The sequence below is a fragment of the Protomyctophum bolini genome (assembly GCF_963924005.1).
Source record: "Protomyctophum bolini genome assembly, chromosome: 15".
In the NCBI taxonomy this organism is placed as follows: domain Eukaryota; kingdom Metazoa; phylum Chordata; class Actinopteri; order Myctophiformes; family Myctophidae; genus Protomyctophum; species Protomyctophum bolini.
Genome location: NC_137876.1, coordinates 26,144,925 through 26,165,383, shown reverse-complemented (window position 1 = coordinate 26,165,383; position 20,459 = coordinate 26,144,925). Strand labels below are relative to the sequence as shown.

Sequence of the window (20,459 nt, the reverse complement as noted above, 5' to 3'; positions counted from 1 at the left end):
CTACCTTTGATGCCGGCACGCTCTCTGTGTCTCATCAGCTATCTATTATAACATTGCTAAAGTTGATCACGTGCCAAAGCGGTGGACAGAAACTGGTGGACAGAAACTGGTGGACATGTGCTGTTGCCCCAACAGGGGCAGAAACAAGGCCACAAACAAGGCCACAAGGCCTTTTAACCACGCTATTTACACACACTACAACTCGCTTACAATTCGCAAACCTGGCAACACTGCTCCGTCTTCTCATAGGCCCTCCAGGCCCGCCCCCACATTACTTTTCACAGTCTCACAATCGGCCATCTTGCTTTTTACTTAGATGGGCGAGTGGACATTTAATGCAAATTAATTAATTATAGGTCCAGCAAGCAAATCATGATGGTCTGTTTGTGATCAATAGCTCACAATACCATTCCGATTTTAGGTTTTGTGCTTTGTATGACATTTTGGCCAGTAGTAGGCTTATATCTATCTCAGCTTTGGCCTGATAGCACACATGCTAACAGTGGTGAACACAACGTTATCAGCATTTGATGACAGGTTTGGTCACAGTCGCGATACTTTTCAGTTGTGTGGTACTTTTATATTGATTTAACTGTAACAGAAAGTTCTATCCAGACTAGACAGTCCCATCTCTCACGGAGCTGGGACTGACAGTACAGAGACGAGTCGAGGAGCAGAGCAGGCGCAGCAGCACATATCCAGCTAGCGAGCTAGAAGCCACAGGTGTTGCCACTATAACTCTATGGTAGAAACAAGCCACCTAGGTCTATACAAAATAAGACAAAAAGAAGCAACACTGGTCGTTTCTGGCCAGTGTTGCCAAATAAGCGATTAGTAAGTAATTTAATTTAATTTAATTTATAAGCGATTTTGGGATTCTTTTTGTAGATTGAAAAAATATTGGGGGTCCTTTGCTCTTGGCATGAAAATGTTTGAGAACCACTGCTCTAAAACAATATTAGACAAAGTTTGAGCCACAAACACATTGCTCTCTCTCTCTCTCTCTTCTCCTTTTCTATAAATTAAATAGGCCTATTCATGATTCTGCTTATAGAGAAGTAGCCTATGTTAGTTTGTTTTATGGACTTGAGAGCTACTTTCAAATCCCTTTCTCACAATCTACAACAGAACGTTATCATTGTCATTGTGCTATAATAATAACTAATAACCCATCCGATGTGGAGTCAACTCCCGCAATTTCCTTCTTCCCATAGTGCGTGGCGAAGTAACTCTGGGATTGAGTGCCCGCGAAGCGGCCACGAAATTCTAGTTGCTATACATGTAGCAACATAACTATAAAAAAAATAATTAATCTGAATTTGAAGGTTTTCAGAAACCTTAGGTCAGGCCCTAGAAGGTGTTCCCAGATTCGGCATCAGGCATCAATGGGTATAGGAGGGGAGCCGGCCGGCAGGCAGACCATGCAGGTCCACGTCACTCTGACTCAGACATAGCCTGAAAGTACCCCAGCTTTTCTTGGCATAGAGGGGCGGATTAAACTAGCCCTGTCCAAAGTTTTGTCCGAAGTGCTTTTTACTAGTTTTCATTGGTTCAATATTTTTGAGGGGCGATAGCCCCTCCTATGTCCAGCTTTTGGTGCTAACACAAACAATACATCCAATAACACTGATTTATGCAAATGTATCAAAAACCTCAAAAATTGGTGGTTTCCTCCTGACGGCAACGATATATACCGGTATATATTTTGTGAATTTATATAAGGTGAAGTCCGATGATCTGGGGATCAAGTGGCTGATGTAGTTGTGGCATGCATCTCAACCCATGTCCCCTCTATATCTCTATGCCTCCATCATAGCTTCAAGTCCCTCCAGAAGCCGTTGGATGGGCGACGAGCCCAGCTGGAGGCCGCCGTGGTTCTGTTTGGCTTTTACCATGATCTGGACCTGGAACTGAGCTGGATCTCAGAACACTACCCCTCCTCTGGACCCGCGGGGTACGACAACTCCCTGGCTGGAGCCATCAGCCTGCAGCAGAAACACAAGGTACCCTAGCTGGCACTGTTCATTTAACTCCCTGGCTGGAGCCATCAGCCTGCAGCAGAAACACAAGGTACCCTAGCTGGCACTGTTCATTTAACTCCCTGGCTGGAGCCATCAGCCTGCAGCAGAATCACAAGGTACCCTAGCTGGCACTGTTCATCAACCATCAAGGCCTGCCAAAATAAATAAATAAATGTCGACAAAACCAACTAGTGCCAGTACTCTAAACACGTTAACCCCCACAATGTGCAGAGACACACCACATAAATACAGTAAGCAGCCATATGCTACTGTATTACTGTACTGATCAATGCTTTCTTGTGTTCTTTTTTTAATCATCCCCTCAAACTCTCCCCCTGCTCCCTTAACCCCCAGTATACCAAGAATATGACAAACACACTAGTTATTGTACATGTACATAGAATCACAAGATAATAGCAGTCTGTGTGTGTGTGTGGTGTGTGTGTGTGTGTGTGTGTGTGTGTGTTCTCAGGAGCTGCAGGCGGAGGTGAACGGCCACCGTAAACACCTGAACCGTGTCTCGGAGAAGGGGCGGAGCTTGGCCAAATCCAGCCAATCAGTCAGAGCGGAGGTGGAGAAGAGGTGCTTCTAAATCCAGAGCATTTTAGTTTGTTCATGAAAGAAAATGTTAATTTCCATATCATAATGGACTGATCGTTATTTATCAGAAGTTGGTATGGTGCAGAAAAGCGGGGGGTTATTCAAAAAAGAATTGAGCTAACTTTAATTTGTTTAAATTTGTATTGTAATTTTTTTTAGATTTTTTTTGTTTTTCATAGTGTTTTACTCCCCTGTCTATATCAAGTTTACCCTATGGTGATTCGACTTGGTATCGCCCACATTCTGTTTATCTCGGCTACGTCTTTGCAGTCTTTTGTGTGCGGGAGCACTCAGCAGCAAGACGCTGCACGTAGGCTAAAATAACCAATAACACTTGTGTCATTCCATTATCACATCCAAAATGTTTTCTGTCGGGTGTACACAAAGAAATTCTGTCTGGTCATGTTAGTTTTTAGACTAACTTTTCGATCAATGTACTGCTCTGCCAAGTGCCAACAGCAGCATGCCGTTAAAAGGACCGTAGCTTAAACCCTTTATCGCTATTAGGGCCCTATTTTCGTCACTGCCTTACCCCTTGCCTTATCCCTAAACTACTTTCCCTTTTTTTACTATTTTGAAAAGCATTTTTGAATAGTTAAAATATTCATATATACATCGACACGTTGTGAGATTGTAGATTGGCTATTTTAACTATTCAAAGATTGTTTTCAAAATAGTAAAAAAGACAAAGTAGTTTAGGGATATGGGGTAAGGCAGTGATGAAAATAGGGCCCTAAACCTACTACAGCTCTGGACTAATATGCAAATGTATGTGTGTGTGTATGTTGTACCTGCAGGTGCAGCCACTTGACAGCAGAGTGGGAGGACCTAGAGGAGGCCTGTGACAAGAGGTCAGCTCACCTGAACAAGGCCGTCACCAGAGAACAGGTACACACTACAGTACAAGTGTGCGTGCGTGCGTGCGTGCGTGCGTGCGTGCGTGCGTACGTACGTACGTACGTACGTACGTACGTCAAGAAAGAAATGAAGGAAAACACAGCCTGGTGTTTTGTCTTTTGTGTCTAAACGGCTTGCAGAGTACTGTACTGTCTCTGCTGTAATTGGTAATCATCAATTTCGTCATATATGGTGGAGACGCTACTTCTACCTATCAGAGATGATGTGCTATCTATGTTTTGTATTGTGAAGGACTACTAGTCCACGACTTGGTCAATTAAAACTATGCTTGTGTCTTTGTACTGTTTTCTTATGTGTGGACATATACTCTAAACATTTAAGTGTGTGTGTGTGTGTGTGTGTGTGTGTGTGTGTGTGTGTGTGTGTGTGTGTGTGTGTGCGCGCGCGCACAGTTGTTGTTAGACTGTGTCGAGTTGGAGTCCAGACTGACTGAGTCTCTGAGTCTGGTCAACAGCGAGGAGTATGGCAAGAATCACCAAGCAACACAGAACCTCATAACGCAACACCAGGTAACACACACACACACACACACACACACACACACACACACACACACACGCACTCACATACTGAGCATAATGTCATTTTTGCCAAGTGCTGGCAATAAAATGTTTTTCTACATTTGACAATCTCCTCTCCTCTGGCAGGTTTTGGAGGGTCGGTTGGAGGTGATAGAGGGGGAGGTGGAGGAGTTAAGGGAGCAGGTGGATGAAGCGGTACACAGATGGAGCCTGGAGGAGCTCAACAGACCGTACAGCCGCCTGAGCAGCCTCAACAAACAGTTACAACACCTGACTGCCATAAGGTTGTAATTCTAGTAATTATACCACAACTGTACTACTTTACCGCCACCAACAAAGTTGGACGTGGGTTATGTCCTCCCCATGCACATTCCGTGTGTTAGCAGGGTGTCTCCAAAATGTACGAGCGGATTTGCGTGAAACTTTGTAGAAGGGTTTGTCATGGGACACGGTATCCGAAAAGGGGGGCATGGAAAGGGTCTCAACAAGGCGTGTATCTTCCAAACAGATTAATTTAACAAAAAACAGAGAGTTTTATTTTCACGGGGCCATGACGAATCAATTACCTTTTCATGTTGACTGGTGGAAGGAGTGTGTGCTGGTGGGTGTGGCCCATGACAAAAAGGATGGATACAATTGAGACTACAACACTTAAAGGAAAGGTAGAACTGATTGTGTGTGTGTGTTTGTTTGTGTGTGTGTGTGTGTGTGTGTGTGTGTGTGTGTGTGTGTGTGTGCGCAGGGGTCAGAGGTTGAGTGAGGTTTTGGTGCTTCATGAGTTTACTGCTGAATGTTCAGAGCTGGAGGACTGGATCGGTAAGCAGAGACAGACAGCATCATCACAGGACCTCGGAACCGACTACCAACACATCGTGGTTAGAATGAAATTAATCTACCTTAACCACCATGTCTTCATCAGTATGATTAATTTAAGGTTAAATTTGCTGTGGGGGACGGGTCATTTATTTTGGGAAATGTTTGTGATGTGCGTGTGCGTAGTTGCTGCGGGGGAAGTTTGAAGCGTTCGTGAAAAAGCAGGAGGTGGGACAGGAGAGACTGAGGGCCTGTGAGGAGCTGGCACACACCCTGATTAAAAACAAACACCCCCAAACTAACTCCATCAGAGACACACAGCAACAACTCACGTGAGTTAATCCGTATGTTAATCTTTTAGTTAGTTAGTTAGTTATGAAAGACAGATCTATATAAAAATATATAATTTTAGAAAAATAAGGGATTTAGCCTAAGAACCAGTGCGCGTGGTCCAAACTGCGCTGTCATATTTTCAGAACATCAGATTAAGGTGAGAAAACAGTTAATTTGGAATTCTCCTTCAAGTGGTTACTGTTTATTTTGTATAAATAATACATTATATGCTAAATTAGTATAACATGTCTGTCTGTCTGTCTGTCTGTCTGTCTGTCTGTCTGTCTGTCCGTCTGTCTGTGCATCAGGTCATCATGGGAGGACCTCCAGATATCGTGTAGGGAGAGACAGGACCAGCTACAGAGAGCAGAGGAGTGTCATCGTTTCCACAATGATCTGACTGATGCTCTGACTCACATACAGGTAGGCAGCAGGCAGCAGCCTCCAGTATCCTCCTGCTGGCAGGTGAAGGCAGACGCTGTATTCTGATCAGTCAGAATGTTGCTCGGGTGATTGCCAAGTCAGGATAGAATTTAGAAATATTAATAGTCAGGATAGAATTTAGAAATATTTAATATGAATGAAGATAATTATATATTGCAACTGTCTCTCTGTAGGAGCAACAGCAGAGTATCCCAGAAGTCATAGCAAGGGACTTAAGAGGAGTCACATCACAGACGAGGAAACATGAGGCTCTGCTCCATCAACTGGCCTCTACTGAGCAACAGGTGAGAAACATGAGGCTCTGCTCCATCAACTGGCCTCTACTGAGCAACAGGTGAGGAAACATGAGGCTCTGCTCCATCAACTGGCCTCTACTGAGCAACAGGTGAGAAACATGAGGTTCTGCTCCATCAACTGGCCTCTACTGAGCAACAGGTGAGGAAACATGAGGCTCTGCTCCATCAACTGGCCTCTACTGAGCAACAGGTGAGAAACATGAGGTTCTGCTCCATCAACTGGCCTCTACTGAGCAACAGGTGAGGAAACATGAGGCTCTGCTCCATCAACTGGCCTCTACTGAGCAACAGGTGATGAAACATGAGGCTCTGCTCCTTCAACTGGCCTCTACTGAGCAACAGGTGAGGAAACATGAGGCTCTGCTCCATCAACTGGCCTCTACTGAGCAACAGGTGAGGAAACATGAGGCTCTGCTCCATCAACTGGCCTCTACTGAGCAACAGGTGAGAAACATGAGGTTCTGCTCCATCAACTGGCCTCTACTGAGCAACAGGTGAGAAACATGAGGCTCTGCTCCATCAACTGGCCTCTACTGAGCAACAGGTGAGGAAACATGAGGCTCTGCTCCTTCAACTGGCCTCTACTGAGCAACAGGTGAGAAACATGAGGCTCTGCTCCATCAACTGGCCTCTACTGAGCAACAGGTGAGGAAACATGAGGCTCTGCTCCTTCAACTGGCCTCTACTGAGCAACAGGTGAGGAAACACGCTCGCATGCACTAGGACATTCACCAATAGTGATTTTCGGTAGTCGACTCGAATACCATAATTAGAGTCGAATAGGAGATTATTCGGAGGTGACATATCATATTTGTTTCATCCTATACAATCATTAAAACACTGTGTTGGAAGCCATGAAAACAACCAGCTTGTAGATCTGCTATTTTCGATGCGCAACACTCTTCTACGGCGCAGCATAGCATGTTGCCTTGTTGTTGGTGAGAGCCAGACGGCTCTGGTTGAACAGAAATGTAGCGAATCTCTATCTTATTCATTCAGTTCAATCCATAGGCGGACTTTGAACTTGACGCCAGGGGGTGCGACTGCTTGGCGAGCGACTCCTGCGTGCACGACAATGCCCTAACCCCTAAAAATGAGTTATTTGGGTAGTACAGCAGCTCACACACATACACACATGCACTACAGCCGTACAGCGAGTCATCATATGATAAGAGAGATGATTACAAACTACAGTCAGAAGCCATAAGTTAAGTTTGAGCTCGTAGGCTGTCAAGTCCTTTGGGCTTGACCCCTAATAATAATATTAAAAATCACACCTGTGTGAAGTGAGGGGTGCTCTTATCATCATACATCACCTCATGCTGGCCAATCACAATTTGCGTCCTCACTTTTCTGCACTTTATTTATTTATTATTTATTTTAAATATGTACTTTGCTCAATCACAAGCCAATGTTTGTGTTTACACAAACCCGGAAGGCTGGGCATAGGACAGGCTAGCGCCCCTCAAAAATAATATCCGAATAATCGACCTTTGATGTACAGTGTCGAATAGTATTTTAATAGTACGCCTGCACGCATGCACAGACATGTACTTTGGTTGTTGTCAGCTTTGTCTGTGTGTGTATATTAGCTCCAGGAACTGCTGGATTCTGCTGACTCCGTCTTGGAACTCTGCTCTCCAAACATGAAGCTCCGCCTGCAAGAAGTACAACAGGAAGTGGTGGAGAGATGGGAGGAGCTTCGTCTTGTCGTTGAGCAGAGGCAGGCGGAGCTAAAGCTAGCAGAACAGAGATACCAGTTCCTCAACATGGTGGGTTGGTATCCATGGCCTAATCAAATATACCCTTGAAAATACATTTACAATGTAATACAAAAAAGGTATTTCAAATTGTATGCCCATCTCTGCCCGCTGGTCTAGGATAGGCTCACATTCCACCAGAGATTATCTTTCATGTGTCTCTCTTATGCTGTCTGCCTCTCAGCTTTCCTACTGTCTGCCTTTATATCCAACACGCGAGTACACAGTCTCTTTCTCAGCTTTCCTACTGTCTGTCTCTCCTACACAGTCTGTCTCTCAGCTTTCCTACTGTCTGTCTCTCCTACACAGTCTCTCTCAGCTTTCCTACTGTCTGTCTCTCCTACATGGTCTCCTTCTCAGCTTTCCTACTGTCTGTCTCTCCTACACAGTCTCCTTCTCAGCTTTCCTACTGTCTGTCTCTCCTACACAGTCTCCTTCTCAGCTTTCCTACTGTCTGTCTCTCCTACACGGTCTCCTTCTCAGCTTTCCTACTTTCCTGTCCTACATACACCGTTTCCATCAGCTTTAATCTCTCCTACATTGTTTCCATTTAGCTGGTCAACCATGTCTTTTTGATCTACCAGTAGATCATGATGGGCCTTTGAGTAGATAAAGAGCCAATTTAAGAGCCAAAAACCCACACAAAGACATCATTCATTTCTGTAATAACACCTTTCTCTGCAGATAGTCAGCATGTTTTATTACTATTAAACGATTTAATTATTCTTTGCATTAGCAGCCTATAATAAGGCTTAAAAGCAGGAGTCAGTTTCAGCATCGACAGCATCGACTCATCGGCTGGTGATTGTACAGTGGATCTCGCCAGCATTAAGACAGAAAACACTTTGAGTAGATAGCATGGCTAGAAATATTGCCCACCCATTGTCTAAAACTATATAACATATAAGATGGAGGTATAGAGAGAGGTACGAATGTATGAACATGATGCTATAGGTCACCGTCACAGTAGTAAATTAACCCATTTCGACCGGAGACCAGTTTCTACAAAATGTCTTGTAAATCATGACAGTTTCTATGTCAGTGGTGCTCAAACTATTTAATGTAAAAAACTCCTAGAATTATATGTATTTGGCCGCCGACCCCCATCTGAAAATATGTTGTTCTAGGGATCCCCCCAAATGCAAAGATTTGAGTTAAAAACGTTTGCTCTGAAAGAATATATATATTCAAAGATTTGCGCCACATTTTCATGATTTTTTCAAAAATAGGAGCTTGTATTTTTCAACAGCTAAAGTATAACATAATGCTTAAAACACCAAAAGGGGTTCCTGTCCTGAATGGGTTAACTCAATAAATGAACCAGAAGCGTACTCTCTTTTACTGTACACTAGTGATGCAAACCTCCCCCTCTCCCTTCAGGTCCAGGACTACTTCCTGTGGTGTGGTCAGGTTTTGGGAGGCATGGCTGCCGACGAGAGCATCAGAGACGTTGCCACCGCCGTCCTCCAGCTCGACCAGCACCTCCAGCTACGAGCGGAGATGGACGCCCGACAGACAGCCTACGAGCAGGCCGTCGCCATGGGAGACGAGCTACGGCAACTTGACAGGGAACACAGGAGCGAGGTAAATGGTCAAATGGTAAATGGTGCATTTATATAGCGTCCATATGTTTACATAGATTGTGCATTACCGATCACTGCCCACCGATGGCAGAGGAAACCATGCAAAGGCACCAACCTGCACATCGGGAGCAATTAGGGGTTTTAGGACATTTAGACACTAACTCTGGGGGAGACCGGGATCGAACTTGGAACCTGGCGGTTCCCATGTGGCTGCTCTACCAGCCTCTACCCCTGAGCCACTGTCGCCTCTATAAGGTCAGAGGAACCCCGAGGTCAGAGGAGGCGACAGGAAGAGGACATTAGAGGAGAGGAGATGTACTGAATGTTTTTTTGTTTTGTTTTTCCTATCAGGTAACGGAGAAGCTGAGATCTCTTCACACGGAGAGAGAAAAGTTCGAGGAGGAATGGGACAAAAAACACAGCTGGTTAGAAACCACACACCTGGAACAGGTGTTCTACCGAGACATTAGCAGTATGGAGAAGATCAGCAACGCACAGCAGGTACACACCGTGCGTTCGTACAATGCACTGTACTACTGTACATGAACATGTTAACAGCGTCAATTCTCAGCGGATCTCATGATAGCCTTACGCATCAGAGCTTGTCTATCAGGTTGTTACTAGGGATGCTCCGATCACGTTTTTTTTCCTTCCGATCCAATTCTGATCATTTGATTTTGAGCCTATAACGATTTTTCCCGATCCGATATTTCTATTTTCATCGAACACCATATCACAATAGTACAATATCCAAAATCACAGACAATATCCAGTCTAATATCATGATATGGATATAATGTTGATACTAGGGATGTCCCGATCACATTTTCTTGTTCCCGATCCGATTGACAAATGACGCGATCGGCCCCAATTTCCGATCACGTGATCGGATCGGGACAACCCTAGTTGTTACAGTATAAACCAGCACGACAGCAACGGCACGACTGTACCTTCAATGCTACTACAGCTTATTACATGTACGTACTGTACGTAACAATTAAACACCTTGAACCTTGTATATAGTCATCTGATCAGACCTCTGTGTGTGCGTGTGTGCGTGTTTGTGCGCGTGCTTGTGTAGATTCAGTTACAGAGCAGTGCTTTGGGCAGTACAGTAGATGAGACGGAGGGATTGATCAAACGACATGAAGCCTTTGAGAAACTGATCGGCTCTCAGGATGACAAGGTCTGACCGCCTCAACTGCCCGACTACACCATAGACCTGATGTGATGTCGTGTGCCATACCTGTAATACACATATTATGTTCTAATTGTCAGACCGCCCCCGAACTGTGGATCTCCCTCCCTGCACACCTGACAGCGCCACAGTCGATTGACTCTTTTAATTAAGAGAGGAGTCAGGTGGAGCGAGATCAATTCGTGGCGGTGACGACTCGCCACGACCTATTTTTTTACGCCATGACGTATTCTTCATTATCCGCCATGGCAGAACAAAATCCGCCGTGGCGAGTACAGAATCCGCCGTGGCGACGACTCGCCACGACCTATTTTTTTACGCCATGACGTATTCTTCATTATCCGCCATGGCAGAACAGAATCCGTGGCGAGTACAGAATCCGCCATTGTTTATTTTTTTTTGCGTGCCGTGGTGCAGGTTTTATTGTCCTAGTATTACTATTCTCGGAATTATTTCATCCTCTTGTAGCGTAACGGTTAGCGCTCTCGCCCCTATAGTCAAGGCACTGTGCCGGGCCAGGTTCGATTCTTGCAAAAAACAAACTTTTTTTTTTTAAAGTTATTTTTTTACCCGTACATACAGTGTGTGTGCGTGCGTGCGTATACAGTGTGCGTGCGTGTATGCGTGCGTATACAGTGTGTGTGTGCGTGCGTGCGTGCGTGCTTCATCGTATTTATTATTATTACCTGCATATTAATAATAATAATAATAATAATAAATACGATGAAGCACGCACGCACACACACTGTATACGCACGCACGCACACACACTGTATATGCGTGCGTGCGTGCTTCATCGTATTTATTATTATTACCTGCATATTAATAATAATAATAATAATAATAAATACGATGAAGCACGCACGCACACACACACACACACACACTGTATACGCACGCACGCATACACGCACGCACACTGTATACGCACGCACGCACACACACTGTATGTACGGGTAAAAAAATAACTTTAAAAAAAAAAAGTTTGTTTTTTGCAAGAATCGAACCTGGCCCGGCACAGTGCCTTGACTATAGGGGCGAGAGCGCTAACCGTTACGCTACAAGAGGATGAAATAATTCCGAGAATAGTAATACTAGGACAATAAAACCTGCACCACGGCACGCAAAAAAAAAATAAACAATGGCGGATTCTGTACTCGCCACGGATTCTGTTCTGCCATGGCGGATAATGAAGAATACGTCATGGCGAAAAAAAATAGGTCGTGGCGAGTCGCCGCCAAGGCGGATTCTGTACTCGCCACGGCGGATTTTGTTCTGCCATGGCGGATAATGAAGAATACGTCATGGCGTAAAAAAATAGGTCGTGGCGAGTCGTCACCGCCACGAATTGATCTCGCTGTCTCTCGTCAGAGGACTAAAGACATACCTTTTTAGCTTTGCTGGTTTATTAATGTTTTTAATGGTGTGATGATTCTTCTTTGAGATTTTCACAAATGTAAAGTGCACATAGAATCCATTATTATTAATTATTTACAGTGGTGGAAGAAGTACTGACATTTGTTTCTTAAGTAAAAGTATATCAATACTTAAATGTAGAACAGTAAGTAAAGGTCTGGTAATCAAAATTCTCTTCAGTAAAAGTATAAAACTATTGGCATAAATATATACTTAAAGTACCTACATTTAAAGCAGAATGTACAAAATGTATAAAAGTAATTTAAAATAGCAGATCTACAAGCTCACAACACATCGCTTTGCGATGCGTATTGACCTTGTACTATACAGTATATACTTTAGAGTACTTTGACTACTTAGTTACTCTACACCACTGATTGTGACAGGCCTGTGTGTCTCTCTGTCCAGCTGTCCTCTCTCAGAGAGCTGGCGGACAGACTGAAGAGGAAGCTCAGCCGAGACAAGACGGGCCAGATCCAGGACAAGCTGCGGACCCTCCTCCAGAGACGTGATAGGATCAGGGAGCTGTCCGTCAAGCGCAGGGAAGAACTGCAACTCTCCAAACTGCTGTGTATGTTCAACCGCGATGTCGCAGAGGTAACTATGAACTAACTGACCGGAAGTAAGCAACAAGCTGCTCACCGACTCTCAATCTAACCCAAACCCTTACTAGCCAATAATTAACTGACTGGTCGATTGACTGAAGTCAATGGCTAGCTAATAAAATTAACCAACTAACTAAATGACTGACTGACTGACTGACTGACTGACCATCTGACTCGTTCCCTGCCTGTCTCTCTCTGGGTCTGTCTGTGTTTCTTCAGGCTGAAGCGTGGGTTTCAGACAGGAAACAGAAGCTGTCAGAGGACAGCAAAGCCGACCTCAGTGATCTGCGCACCAAGATGAAGCTGCTGCAGAAACACCAGGTGTTTGAGGCTGAGATATTGGCTCACCGCGACACCATCGCCTCTGTTCTGCTGGTAAGACTGCATGGGGACAGGAAGAGGTGTCTGGAGAGGGACTGACAGGGACGCAAGGGATGGGACGAGTGCAGAGAACAGGAGTAGCCTGGCATGGCCAGACTAATATCACTGCGTAGATCTTAGTCTGGAACTTCGGTGTGGAAGATTTATTTCCAAGGGGCGGTTACGAACAGATTCAGCCACAGCAAAAATATCTCACTTTGAATCTCTGATTCAAAATCAACTCTGATTGGTCACCCACAACTCTGGGGTGAGTGAAATGTAATTCAAACTCTTCCTGTGGCAGATTCGTCTGGTTTCCAGGCTAGAACAGGAGATGAAGGGGGAAGGGAGGAGTAGAGTGTGGAGGTGAAGACATGAGATGGTACACGAGGAGGTTAGGGTATAGACTAGAGGAGGTGACATACAGGAGAGGAGAAGAGTGGAAAGGAGAGGAAACAGAAAATATATTGAACCGTTAACTTCTCCTCAGCGCTGTATAATTACTGCCCAATGCTCCAAAATATTCCAATTATATGCAAATCTCTCTCTCTCTCTCTCTCTCTCCACCAGGCGGGTGAGGAGCTGGTGTCCCTCCAGCACTCGCGCCGTGAGGAGGTGCGGAGGAGCGTGGCAGCCCTGGAGAGACGGTGGGAGGAGTTGAAGGTCGCCGTGGGCGACCGCGGCAAGCTCCTGGAACACAACAGAAACTTCCTGGAGTTTCTGCAGAAAGTTGAAGAGGTGGAGACATGGATCAGACAGAAGGTAAAGCCAGCGACAGCTGTAGGGACAGACAGACAGACAGACAGACAGACGTAAAAAAAGACTCAAGAAGTCTTCATTCGTGTGTGTGTGTGTTCAGGAGGTGATGGTGAATGTCGGAGATGTGGGGACTGATTATGAACATGGAGTCCAGCTGTTGAAGAAACTCAGTGAGTTCAGAGGAGCCGCGTCAGGGGTGAGACCAGAAAACACAACACAACACATGACTACAGGTTGCCATTGATTCTCACTAAACACACAACCACACAAACAGAACCTCATAAACACAACACAACAGAACCACACAGGAGTCTGGGTCAATGGTAAAGATGATGATGATGGTGTCTCTCTCTACTGTAGGAGGTGACAGTGGATGACGCTCACATCACAGCTATCAACAGACTGGCCGGAAGACTGGAGAACACACAAAACACTAATGAACTGAACACTGTCCGGAAGAGAAGACAACAGCTCAATGACAGGTAGCACACGCACGCACGCACGCACGCACGCACGCACGCACGCACGCACGCACGCACGCACGCACGCACGGAGACACACAATTTCAAGTTTTTAGATTTTACATATCCACTACTCTCCTCCAGGTGGAGTAAGTTCCATGGAGACTTGAGCAGTTATAAGAAGAAACTGCAGGGGGCGCTGGAGGTGCACTCCCTGGTCAGAGACCTGGAGGAAGTCCGAGACAGAGCGAACGAGAAGGTCTGCCCCTGCTTCCCTACAGTCTGTCAAATTCCCTACTGTGTATCTCTCCTTAATCTTTTTTCTTTTTTTCACTTAATTTTTATTGAAGGAAGAACAGACACAAACAAAAAAACAACTAACAAGACAATACGGGAAAGAAAAAGAAAAGAAAAAGGACAAAAAGTAAAAGAAAAAAGGCTGCATTTTTCATATTACAATAAACATTCAATGAAATTCTATTGCAATATCACTAGGCTGAGAAGAGATTCCACTTTTCCCATTTTTTATAGAATTTAGTCTCAGTATGAATGTTAGTTTTTCCATAGAATACAGTTCCTCAATAATGTCCATCCATTGATCTTTCGTTGGTGGGTCCTGTTGGTACCAGCGTCGTGTGATTGCTTTTTTACTTGATGCTAAGAGGATCTTGATTAAATATTTATCATGTGTTAGAAAATCTTCAGGGATATTTCCCAACAGTAGAAAAGAAACAGACAGAGGTATCTCAAAACACAGAATGGTCTCCAAAGTGGAATGAATATCCTGCCAGTATTTCTGAATTTTAGGACAAGACCAGAAAATATGAGCGTGGCCCGCTTCCTTGTGGCCACATTGTCTCCAGCAAGGCTGTTCTGTTTTCAACTCAAACTCCTACACTGTCTCTTTCTCAGTTTCCTACCGTCTGTCTACTCTGTCTCTATCTATACACCTGTCTCCTCAGCTTTCCTTCTGTCTGTCGCTCCTACATTGTCTCATTTTCAGCTCTCCTACTTTCTCTCTTCCCTACACTGTCCCCTTCTTCTGTCTGTCTCTCTCTGACCACTGAAAATGTGTTGTTGTTGTTGTTGTTGTTGTTGTTGTTGTTGTTGATGATGATGATGATGATGATGATCTCTCTCTCTCTCTGTGTCCAGCTCCTGTTGTGCCAGGTGGAGGACTGTGGCTGTGACGTGGACAGTGTAGAGAACCTGATCAGACGACACCAGGAGACAGAGAGAGAGGCCGGAGTCATCCATCAAAGGTCAAAGGTGAGGCCGAGCTCCACTCGATTTTGAAACCTCATGTGGGTTTTATAGACTGCCCGTGACCAGGATATGTTGTGGACAAAACAGGTTCTGGACAAACAGGCCAGTGACACACTGAAGGCTGGGACGGACCTGTCTTCAAGACTGAGAGACAAACAGAAGGAAGTCAAAACAGCACTGAAGACACTGGACCAGGAGGTCAAACTCAGGTCAGCGCCATGATGACGATTATTGAACTAATATATTATAATGAGGACATTGTACAATTTATGATTGCAATTCACATGTATGTATCTTACTCTGTCACAAAATGTATTCACCGGAGGGTGTTTACTATAGGCCTATAGCTTAACTATGCAAAGTTGCCCAAAAAAAAGTTGCCTTCTTTCTACAGTAAGTTTTGAAAGCACCAGATGGGCTTATGGGAAATGTTGTTTTTAGGAAGGAGAGACTACAGGGAGCCCATGAGCTGCAGCTGTTTAAAGCTAACCAGCGCCTCCTCCAAGATTGGAGTGTGAAACAGGGACGCGAGATGAAGGAGAAAGGTCTTCCTAAGTCAAGGACCGAGGCTGACAAACTGCTAGTGGAACACCAAGACTGGAAGGTGATAACGGAACATATACTGTAATTATCAGCTCTAACATCTCATGTGCTCCTTAACGTTTCATAACTTGTTCAAACCTTTTTAGGCTATAATACTTTTGACCTTTATTAACTGACAATTCTCTTGGACGTCTTCATATGTACTGTTCTCTGTCAATGTTATCTGAATCTGTCTAAAGGTTTACAGAACTGGACCAGCCGCTCTCATGACACCTTCAACCCACACAGGGTACTTCATTTAAACTTGTTTTTATGTGAATTATCTTCTGTGTTTGTACGTCTTGGTGTGCAGACAGAGATAGATGCTCGGGGAGAACGTATGGACTCCGTGAGGGACTTTGGGCAGTCCCTGGTTCGCTCGGATCACAGTTTTAAGTCAGACATCCAGAAGGCTCTAACCCAACTGGACGAGGCCAGAACTGGACTGACCCAAGCCTGGACAAAACGCAAGACCACTCTGGAGCAGGCCCGTAACCTGCAGGTAGGGTCAAATGTGTTATAATTCTACAATTTTTTTGTATTGTATACTTTATTAGTCTCCCGAGGAAGAAATGTGTCTTAGACAATAGAACAGTATCTTGGTACAGTATGTGATATGTTAACATGTACGTGAAGTTTGTATCATGTATTCTTCTCTTCTCTTCTCTTCTCTTCTCTTCTCTTCTCTTCTCTTCTCTTCTCTTCTCTTCTCTTCTCTTCTCTTCTCTTCTCTTCTCTTCTCTTCTCTTCTCTTCTCTTCTCTTCTCTTCTCTTCTCTTCTCTTCTCTTCTCTTCTCTTCTCTTCTCTTCTCTTCTCTTCTCTTCTCTTCTCTTCTCTTCTCTTCTCTTCTCTTCTCTTCTCTTCTCTTCTCCTCTCCTCTCTAGTCATTCCTGTGTGCCGTTGAGCAGATTGAGAGCTGGTTCATCAACAGGGAAGCCCTGCTGGACAGCCAGGAGCTGGGGGTAAGAACCTTTGACCGCTTTCATCTACCTTTGTATTCCATGTCCACACTACTTTATTGACCTCCTCACCTCTTCCTCCCCCTCCTCCTCCTCCTCCTCCTCCTCCTCCTCCTCCTCCTCCTCCAGACTTCTGTATCTGAAGTGGAACAGTTCCAGAGGCAGCAGGTTCAGTTCGAGGAGCTTCTGGAGAACCAGGTCCGGCAGTTGGACCAGCTGGAGGTCCTGGCCCAGAACATGGTCCAACAGAAGCACTACGACAGAGAGAACATCACCAGCAAGACCAGTGCACTCTGTACCAGGTAGCGACACACACACACACACACACACACACACACACACACACACACACACACACACACACACACACACACACACACACACACACACACACACTCTCACACTGCTAGTAAACTGATATACTCATACAACCTGACTATTAGTTAGTGACAGACTGACACAGCCTCGCAACTAGTTACTGACACGGAGAGCCAGAGACACAACCTGACTACCAATTACAGACAGACACACACTGTATGTACTGTATGTAGCCTTACTGGGCTAATAAAACAAATAGTCTGTTTCCAAACTAATGCCATACTGTGTGTGTGTGTGTGTGTGTGTGTGTGTGTGTGTGTGTGTGTGTGTGTGTGTGTGCAGGAGGGACAGACTAATGGGGCAGTGCAAATCTCGTCGGAGAGCTCTGGATGAGGCCCTGGAGCTACAAAGGTTTCTGTCCAGCAGCTATGAGGTACTGTACTCTGTCTATACTCTGCTCTACTGGTAGACAGTTAGACAGCTATGAGGTACTGTACTCAGTTAGATAGCCAGCTTATGAACAGTTTCTCTTCAAGTTTCCTGTCTGATTCCTGCAGGTGTGTGTGTGGTTGACGGAGCGTAACGCTGTGGCCGTGGATGAGAGCTGGAGAGAACCGACCAACCTACAGGCCAAACTGCTGAAGCATCAGAGCTTTGAGACGGAGATACTGGCCAACCAGGACAGAGTGGACTCACTGAATAAGGTAGGGTCTAGCAGTAGTGTGTGTGAGTGCGCGTGTCTTTATCTATTACAGTAAATGGTCAATTTATATATAGCGCCTTTATCCAAGGCGCTTTACATAGATCGACACTAACTCTGGGGGAGCCCGGGTTCGAACTGGCAACCTTGCGGTTACCATCCGGCCACTCTACCCCTGACTGGCCAAGACACCTTAATCTTGTCTAGTCTAGACAATAGTCAGACACTTTTTAGTGTCTATCCCCTGAATTGGGATTGGCCTTGTGTTGTGTACAAACTAAAGGGAGTCTACCAACGCGCCTTAGTAAAAGTTCTTTATTCAGGTGCTAGTATAAATTATAACCACTGACTTAATCATTATTATTTATACTAGCACCTGAATAAAAAGGCTTGAACTGTCCGAGCTGCTCCAGCATTTTTTCTTCTGCAACCGTGTGTTGTGTGTTCTATGTGCTGTTTTTTTCATAGTGTTACTTAATTGTACAACACGTGCGTACTGTATGTGTTACATCACATGTTGCATGTTGTCTGTCACGTAGGAGGGACAGAGGCTGTTGTCCAGCGGCTCTGTTTCTGCCGAGGAGAAGGTAAAGTGTAGTCTGAGAGAGCTGACCGACTGCTGGGACACGCTCTTCAACAACTGTAAGGACAAGAAAACACGACTACAGCAGGCCTACCAGGTACACACACAGAAACACACAAACATGCACACGCGTCATGCCTCAATATTTGCTTCTAGATTTCGCACACCGTGTTTTTCTTTCTTTTCAAAATCTTCTTATTCTTAATTATATAATCAGGAAAAATTATCTTAGTAGATAAAGTACAGATTTTTAGATGTATTGTGGTATGGTGTTAGCTGAAGCATGGGCCCGGCACACTATGCAGTTTGTGTGTTGTGGTAGAATGCCAGAAACGGGCCCCAGGTCTTATAGAATCTTTTCTCCGAGCTGGCAATTGAGAACCTCAACATCTCCAGGCAAAATCCGTCGTTACGTTTTTTATCATACTCTCAGGAATCGTTTACAGTAGTAGAGCATTATCAATTATCATATAATCGTTTTACTCATAGAATAGGTTTTGTTTCTAACAACAGCCGGTCATAATAATATGACCGGCTGACATTACATACTTCCAATATGGCGCTACGCTACAATCAAAGTTTATTCTTCGATTCTACTCTGTGTTAAAAACTATGAAATACCCAAGATATCCAGTCATCACTCATCATCCCATTTCTGTCTCCAGGGGCTGCAGTTCCAGCGTTCACTGGATGACATGGAGCAGTGGGTGGGGTCTGTGGAGAAGGAACTGGCCAGTGAGGACTGTGGAAGCGACATACCGTCTGTTAGTCGGCTGCTGAAAGCGCTGCAGGGATTGGAGGAAGAAGTTGATGGACACCGAGACAGAATACAGGTACATGTAGAGCACAAGGTGTTTTCTATTCTTCCAGCTACTGTACCTACTGTACCTAGGTAATGACATTCATTTGGTTTTTTGAAGATTCATTTGGTTTTTGATGATTTTCATTATAGGGTCTAATGGAGACTTCTAAGAACTTCCTGTCTGAGGGAAATTTCCTGGCTGAAGAGATCCAGAGACGAGTAACGCACACCATCAGCAGGTAAACGAAACCATCAACAATATTACAAACCATAGACAAGTTCCAATGGTCAACTAAAGGGCTATACAAGGTCAGATTTTAAAAACAAAACATGAAAAAGGTTGAAAACCACTGCTCTAGGGAACACTGCAATATTAAACAATCTCATGTTTCTCTCCCAGGTACAATGGTCTGTCTGAGCCCCTGCAGAGTCGCAGGGAGACCCTGGAGGCCTGGCAGCTGCTGTTCCACTTCTACAGAGACCTAGGGGAGGAGCTGAACTGGATGACTGACAGGCTGCAGAATACCACCAGTAAAGAACTGGGAAACAGTCTGACCACTACTCAACAGATGGTCAAAAAACACCAGGTATTGTTTTACCAACAGTAGTATTTTGGAAAGAAAAAGAAAAACATTTTCTTTTTGTAGATAGATAGCGAGCCATTGTAAAGAACTGGAGTGATATGATCCACTTTCTTGGTGTTGGTAAGAAGCAGCAGAGCATGTTCTCAATGAACTGCAGTTACCAGACCTGTAAAGACACTGTTACAGTAGTCAAGTCTACTGAAGATAAACGCATGGACACATTCTTCCAAATCTTGCCGGGACATAATTTCTTAAAGTGATAGTAGGCTGACGTTGTAACTGGGTTAATGTGGCTGTTGAAATTCAGGTCTGTTTTCTGATTAGTTGAATATCCTACCCCGATCTGTTTATAGGTAAAGGACAGGAAGTCCAGGGTTCGATTCTCGAGGCCGGTGATCCTCTGCTGCATGCCACATCCCAACTCTCTCTCCCCGATTATGTCTCTCTTCACTATTTTCATGGCAGACGTATACTATACACATAATCAGTAAAAATAAAATAGCAAATTGTGCCTGATCTGCTGGGACCAGAGTGTGTATATGTATGACTAGCTCTCAATGACGACGTAAGAAAAAT

At 44.6% G+C, this 20,459-nt stretch overlaps 1 protein-coding gene across 1 annotated transcript in view; it reads left to right on the top strand.

Annotated features, from left to right (window-relative positions):
- The window catches only part of sptbn5 (spectrin, beta, non-erythrocytic 5), a gene marked incomplete at its 5' end in the record, with an annotated part of 75,981 nt that overhangs the window by 42,345 nt on the left and 13,177 nt on the right, over window positions 1-20,459 (top strand). The window contains 31 exons of the mRNA XM_080784303.1: window positions 1,817-2,003; window positions 2,494-2,603; window positions 3,419-3,509; window positions 3,932-4,048; window positions 4,187-4,344; window positions 4,803-4,935; window positions 5,060-5,205; window positions 5,515-5,629; window positions 5,824-5,934; window positions 7,539-7,718; window positions 9,087-9,290; window positions 9,641-9,790; window positions 10,371-10,475; window positions 12,312-12,500; window positions 12,728-12,883; window positions 13,439-13,630; window positions 13,728-13,823; window positions 13,988-14,109; window positions 14,233-14,347; window positions 15,244-15,357; window positions 15,442-15,563; window positions 15,796-15,958; window positions 16,250-16,438; window positions 16,822-16,899; window positions 17,026-17,198; window positions 17,557-17,647; window positions 17,772-17,918; window positions 18,454-18,594; window positions 19,163-19,330; window positions 19,450-19,538; window positions 19,700-19,886. Coding sequence (XP_080640429.1) covers window positions 1,817-2,003; window positions 2,494-2,603; window positions 3,419-3,509; window positions 3,932-4,048; window positions 4,187-4,344; window positions 4,803-4,935; window positions 5,060-5,205; window positions 5,515-5,629; window positions 5,824-5,934; window positions 7,539-7,718; window positions 9,087-9,290; window positions 9,641-9,790; window positions 10,371-10,475; window positions 12,312-12,500; window positions 12,728-12,883; window positions 13,439-13,630; window positions 13,728-13,823; window positions 13,988-14,109; window positions 14,233-14,347; window positions 15,244-15,357; window positions 15,442-15,563; window positions 15,796-15,958; window positions 16,250-16,438; window positions 16,822-16,899; window positions 17,026-17,198; window positions 17,557-17,647; window positions 17,772-17,918; window positions 18,454-18,594; window positions 19,163-19,330; window positions 19,450-19,538; window positions 19,700-19,886 — 4,339 coding nt within the window. The remainder of the gene's footprint in view (window positions 1-1,816; window positions 2,004-2,493; window positions 2,604-3,418; window positions 3,510-3,931; window positions 4,049-4,186; window positions 4,345-4,802; window positions 4,936-5,059; window positions 5,206-5,514; window positions 5,630-5,823; window positions 5,935-7,538; window positions 7,719-9,086; window positions 9,291-9,640; window positions 9,791-10,370; window positions 10,476-12,311; window positions 12,501-12,727; window positions 12,884-13,438; window positions 13,631-13,727; window positions 13,824-13,987; window positions 14,110-14,232; window positions 14,348-15,243; window positions 15,358-15,441; window positions 15,564-15,795; window positions 15,959-16,249; window positions 16,439-16,821; window positions 16,900-17,025; window positions 17,199-17,556; window positions 17,648-17,771; window positions 17,919-18,453; window positions 18,595-19,162; window positions 19,331-19,449; window positions 19,539-19,699; window positions 19,887-20,459) is intronic.